The 6,395-nt window shown below is 43.7% G+C and overlaps 1 protein-coding gene across 1 annotated transcript in view; it reads right to left on the reverse strand.

Annotated features, from left to right (window-relative positions):
- Positions 1–2,161: 2,161 nt before the first annotated feature.
- The window catches only part of LOC107297407 (KAT8 regulatory NSL complex subunit 1-like), a gene marked incomplete at its 5' end in the record, with an annotated part of 64,354 nt that continues 60,120 nt past the window's right edge, over positions 2,162–6,395 (reverse strand). Inside the window, 2 exons of the mRNA XM_015826775.1 lie at positions 2,162–2,389; positions 2,698–2,944. Coding sequence (XP_015682261.1) covers positions 2,162–2,389; positions 2,698–2,944 — 475 coding nt within the window. The remainder of the gene's footprint in view (positions 2,390–2,697; positions 2,945–6,395) is intronic.

Raw genomic sequence — 6,395 nt, forward strand, 5'->3', positions numbered from 1 at the left:
GGGAAAGAGAAGAGAGTAACCCTAGATCATAGTCAGCAAAGAAAATGCATGGAAAAATGGTTCCTCTTGAAATGGGAATGGTTGCCAGCCTTTTCCCCAGTAATCTGCCATTAAAAAAACAAAGCATAATATGAATAAAATGTAACCTAAACATATCCAGGCTGATTATGGAAATTGCTTTTTTTTGCACAACTCCAGTGAGGGAAATAATTATTTGATCCCCTGCTGATTTTGTACGTTTGCCCACTGACAAAGAAATCATCAGTCTATAATTTTAATGGTAGGTTTATTTTAACAGTGAGAGACAGAATAACAAAAAAATCCAGAAAAATGCATTTCAAAAAAAGTTATAAATGGATTTGCATTTTAATGATTATTTGATCCCCTATCAATCAAGATTTCTGGTTACCTGTATAAAAGACACCTGTCCACAGAAGCAATCAATCAGATTGCAAACTCTCAACCATGGCCAAGAGCAAAGAGCTGTCCAAGGATGTCAGGGACAAGATTGTAGACCTACACAAGGGTGGAATGGGCTATAAGACTATTGCCAAGAAAACAATTGGTAACACACTACGCCGCGAAGGACTGAAATCCTGCAGTGCCCGCGAGGTCCCCCTGCTCAAGAAAGCACATGTACAGGCCCGTCTGAAGTTTGCCAATGAACATCTGAATGATTCAGAGGAGAAGTGGGTGAAAGTGTTGTGGTCAGATGAGACCAAAATCGAGCTATTTGGCATCACCTCAACTCGCCATGTTTGGAGGAGGAGGAATGCTGCCTATGACCCCAAGAACACCATCCCCACTGGCAAACATGAAGGTGGAAATGTTATGCTTTGGGGGTGTTTTTCTGCTAAGGGGACAGAACAACTTCACCACATCAAAGGGACAATGGACGGGGGCCATGTATCGTTAAATCTTGGGTGAGAACCTCCTTCCCTCAGCCAGGGCATTGAAAATGGGTCGTGGATGGGTATTCCAGCATGGCAATGACCCAAAACATACGACCAAGGCAACAAAGGAGTGGCTCAAGAGGAAGCACATTAGGGTCCTGGAGTGGCCTAGCCAACTCCAGACCTTAATCCCATAGAAAATCTGTGGAGGGAGCTGAAGGTTCGAGCTGCCAAACGTCAGCCTCAAAACCTTAATGACTTGGAGAGGAACTGCAAAGAGGAGTGGGACAAAATCCCTCCTGAGATGTGTGCAAACCTGGTGGCCAACTACAAGAAACGTCTGACCTCTGTGATTGCCATCAAGGGTTTTGCCACCAAGTATTAAGTCATGTTTTGCGAAGGGGTCAAATACTTATTTCACTCATTAAAATGCAAATCAATTTATAACTTTTTGGAAATCCATTTTTCTGGATTTTGTTGTTGTTATTCTGTCTCTCACTGTTAAAATAAACCTACCATTAAAAGTATAGACAGATCATTTTTTTGTCAGTGGGCAAATGTACAAAATCAACAGGGGATCAAATATTTTTTCCCTCCCTGTAAACTTCCTGTTTAACATGGAGAGACTGTCTCTGAAGCAACAGAGAACCCTAGAACAGATCAAGGTCACTGGCCAAGAGCTTCTTGCCACTCACAATGGGAAGCCATCCCTTAAGGAACCAAGTGATCTTGAGAATTTGCACTGCAAGTGCTTTCTATTGGGGGGGGGGGAAGAGGAGAAGGTCTCATTCAGGAAGCAGCACTTTTCACCAACAATTTCACTTCACTAAAATCTTAAGGGTGAGGGATGGCACTATGATGATGTGATGGTGGCAAGTGAGGTAAACAGACACTAAACAGCCAAAGAAAAAACAAATGAAAATACCCTTTCACCAGAGAACCAATTCCAGGGTCAACCAGCCAGCTTCACTCTCCTTTCTGAGGAGTGTACACCTATGAATGGGGAGGGAGAGGCAGCTTTGCTCTCCTCATTAGACCACACAGCACTGGATAAGGTGCGTGTGAGAGACAAAGAAACATAAAGAAAGGGGGAGGGGGAGAAGGTGAGAAAGAAAAGAGTTTCTAAACTCCTTAAATTCACTAAAAACTGTGAAAATTCCCCAGCAGGTTGTTTGAATATCAAACACAGATTTCAGAAACTTTAATGCCAAGAGTTAATTTGGTGCATTGTTTTTTTCCCCTTTTTGCTCAGTTTTCCTGTCTGTCTCTTATCTGTGGGCTGGCCGCTGAACCATGGCTATGGCCCCTGAATTCTGGCTCTTGAGGCAAGCAAGGGAAGGTGAGGTGGAGGCAGTGTCTGCTTCTTGGGAGGGCTTGCTGCCAGATGTGCGCCATGTGCAATGTGATGACTGGTCCTGTGCTTCTGACTGGTCCTCCCGCTCTGTCTTGGGATTGCAGGACAGTGGGAAACTGCGTCGTTCCCAGGGCTGTACAGTCTGGGAAGAAAAGGCAGAATGGTTGGTAGGCTTCATTGCTTCCACAATCTGGAAACCTGAAATATCCTTTCGGAATATGACTGCATCTAAGGGAAATCTTCAGCCTGTATGCAGCCCATATTGGTTCTTGTACCCCCCACCCCCCAATCTGAGGAGGGCGGGAAAGCACAAAAATAACCAAGCACAAGTGAACTTTCAATCTTTCTAGGCAAATAAAAACAAGTCAAATTAACAGGGGCAATCCACCTACAAGGATAACAAACACATGGGTTATTTCATTAAGTGTCAGAAGGGATTAATTCACTCACCTGTTCATCAAGGCCAGAGTCTGGTGTGGAGCAGCACATGTCCTCCATGGACAGATGCCGCATGGAGTCTCGGGACAAAAGGGTATGAGGACCAGAGAACAGGTCAGGGCTGATGGGGCTGCATGGAAAGTATATATGGGAGAAATCAGAATGCTGATAGCAGTTTCCAACATCAGGTGAGGCTGGCTGTGGGGTAGATGGGTTCCCCAACTGAGGGATTGTTTGTCCATCTGTAGACCTGTAAGACCTGAAATTAAAATAAATAATATATAAGGATGACAATTAAAGGGTACAATCTCCTCTCCAATCTTGTAGTTCATTGTCCCATCTTAATATAGACAAGTCATACGTGAAGCATAAAAGTAGAGAGTGGTTCCAGGAAAGCATACAGTTATAGCATCTATTACTTGCCAGTGAAAAGTCCCCTATTTTGTTGAAGCACCTTTTGATTTTATGACAGCATTCAGTCTTCTGGGGTAGGAGCCTATCAGCATGGCACATCTTGCCTTGGGAATCTTTGCCCACTCTTCCTTGCAAAAGCGCTCCAAATCTGTCTGATTGCAAGGGCATCTCCTGTGCACAGCCCTCTTCAGGTCACCACACAGATTTTCAATTGGATTCAGGTCCAGGCTCTGGCTGGGCTATTCCAAAACTTTCACCTTCTTCTGGTGAAGCCGTTCTGTTGATTGGGAGGAATGCTTTGAAATGTTGTTGCGTTGAAGGGTGAAATTATTCTTCATCTTCAGCATTGTAGCAGAGGCCTGAAGGTTTTGTGCCAAAATTGACTGATATTTGGAACTGTTCATAATTCCCTCCACCTTGACTAAAGCCCTAGTTCCAGCTGAAGAAAAGCAGCCCCAAAGCATAATGCTGCCACCACCATGCTTCACTGTATGGTGTACTTTTGGTGATACAGTGTTGTTTTTGCACCAAAGTTTGTGGAACTTTTCTTCTTGTTTTTTCATCAATTTTGGAGGGGCATCCAGTTCTGCAGATTTTCTATATCCACTGTACATCCCTGCCCATGATGGTCATTCTCTCTTCACCCAAGTTCCCCTTCTCAGAATTGGACTATTAGGTACTGACACTTGGCCGTGCCCACTTCTCTCCTGGCCTCCTGCCACAGCCAACCCACAGCGGCCTTTCATCCTCCGCCGGCACTCCCCCCCCCCGGCAATGCCCCCCCAGCCCCTCATCCCAGCTGATTCCCTGAGGCACACTTGTACCCTGGCAATTCGCTGCACAGGACAAGTAGCTGCGCCTCCTGGCAGCCAATCAGGCAGCGGGCAGCAGTGATGCGGAGGCACTGGGGGGAGGGCGGTGGGCAGCAGTGATTGCAAAGGGCACCAGGCAATTGCAGAGGCGCTGAAGAAAGCTCTCTCTGTGTGTGTGTGTGTGTGTGTGTGCACTTTTAATTTTTCTTCACCTCTTGGTGGTGTTTCCTTGTCCAACCTGCCCCAAATTCTCAGTTTCCTCAATTGAAGGATGGGTTTTAGGCTCCGGCACATTGATCACTGAGGCAGGACAGGAAAAAGATCTTCCCACTTGGGAGAAGAGGTTGGGGGGGGGAGGAGGGGAGGATCATGAAACACCTTGACTGTCATTTCAAGATGTCTTGGAGAGCAGAATCTTAGACTCTCTTCTTTCCTTCTTCCTTCTCTTTCTTTTCCTTCCTTCCTGTTTCTCTACCCTCCTCCCTCCCTGCCTCTTTCTTCCTCTTTCTTTTCCTTCCTTTCCTGACCCCATATATAATAATAATAATAATAATAATAATAATAATAATAATAATAATAATAATAATAATAATAATAATAATAATAATAATAATAATAATAATAATAATAATAATAATAAAGTTGGAAGGGACCTTGGAGGTCATCTAGTCCAACCCCCTGCTCAGGCAGGAAACCCTTTACCATTTCAGACAAATGGCTGTCCAGTCTCTTCTTAAAAACTTCCAGTGTTGGAGCATTCACAACTTCTGGAGGCAGGTTGTTCCACTGATTAATTGTTCTAACTGTCAGGAAATTTCTCCTTAGTTCTAGGTTGCTTCTCTCTTTGATTAGTTTCCATCCATTGCTTCTTGTCCTGCCTTCAGGTGCTTTGGAGAATAGCTTGACTCCCTCTTCTTTGTGGCAACCCGTGAGATATTGGAACACTGCTATCATGTCACCCCCAGTCCTTCTTTTCATTTAACTAGACATACCCAATTCCAGCAACCATTCCTTATATGTTTTAGCCTCCAGTCCCCTAATCATCTTTGTTGCTCTTCTCTGCACTCTTTCTAGAGTCTCAACATCTTTTTTACATCGTGGTAACCAAAACTGGATGCAGTATTCCAAGTGTGGCCTTACCAAGGCATTATAAAGTGGTACTGACACTTCACGTGATCTTGAATCTATTCCTCTGTTAATGCAGCCTAGCACTGTGTTGGCTTTTTTGGCAGCTGCAGCACACTGCTGGCTCATATTTAAGTGATTGTCCACTAGGACTCCAAGATCCCTCTCACAGTTACTATTATTGAGCCAGGTACCACCTATACTGTACCTGTGCATTTGGTTTTTCTTGCCTAAATCTAGAACCTTACTTTTTTCACCATTGAATTTCAGTTTGTTAGATAGCACCCAATGTTCAAGTCTGTCAAGATCCTTCTGTATCTTAAGCCTATCTTCTGGAGTGTTGGCTGTTCCTGCCAGCTTGGTATCATCTGCAAATTTGATGAGTTCCCCATCTATCCCTTCATCCAAATAATTGATGAAGATGTTGAGTACTGGGCCTAAAACAGAGCCTTGGGGTGCCCCACTGCATACTTTCCTCCATGTAGATGCAGTTCCATTAAGGACTAGACATTGAGTGCGGTTGGTCAGCCAGCTACGAATCCACCTGGTGGTGATGCTGTCTAACCCACATTTTCTATCTTATCAAGTAGTAGGTTGTGGTCTACTTTATCAAATGCCTTACTGAAGTCCAAGTAAATGATATCCCCAGCATTCCGCTGGTGTACTAATTTTGTCACCTGGTCAAAGAATGCAATAAGATTTGTCTGGCATGATCTGTTTTTGACAAACCCATGTTGGCTTTTGGTAATGACTTTGTTTGCCTCTAGGTGTTCGCTGATTTGTTGCTTATCTTTTCCAGAATCTTCCCAGGTATTGAGGTCAGGCTGATAGGTCTGTAGTTTCCTGGATCCATTTTTTTTCCTTTTTTGAAGATGGTAACTACATCAGCTCTTTTCCAGTCCTCTGGTAGTTCCCCGGTGCTCCAGGATCTTTGAAAAATATAGTTCAGTGGTTCTGAGATCACATCTGCCAGTTCCTTCAGAACCTTGGGGTGTAATTCATCTGGTCCTGGTGATTTGAACTCATCTAGGCTGGACAGGTGCTCACTTACCATTTTCTTGCCTATCTTGTGTTTCTAATATGTTTTTTATGGTACAGTTTTTGATAGGTTGGACTATTTATTGCTATGTACAGTATATGCAGGGATGTGGGTCTATACATACAGTTGCAAGAAAAAGTATGTGAACCCCTTGGGATAACGCGGAGTTTTGCATGAATTGGTCATAAAATGTGCTCTGAACGTCATCTAAGTCACAACAATAGAAAAACACAGTCTGCTGAAAATAATAATACACAAACATTACATGTTGTCATGGTTTAATTGAACATAACATGTAAATATTCACAGTGCAGGGAGGA

This window comes from Protobothrops mucrosquamatus, unplaced genomic scaffold, assembly GCF_001527695.2.
Source record: "Protobothrops mucrosquamatus isolate PMUCROS unplaced genomic scaffold, P.Mucros_1.0 scaffold3292, whole genome shotgun sequence".
NCBI classification, from domain to species: domain Eukaryota; kingdom Metazoa; phylum Chordata; class Lepidosauria; order Squamata; family Viperidae; genus Protobothrops; species Protobothrops mucrosquamatus.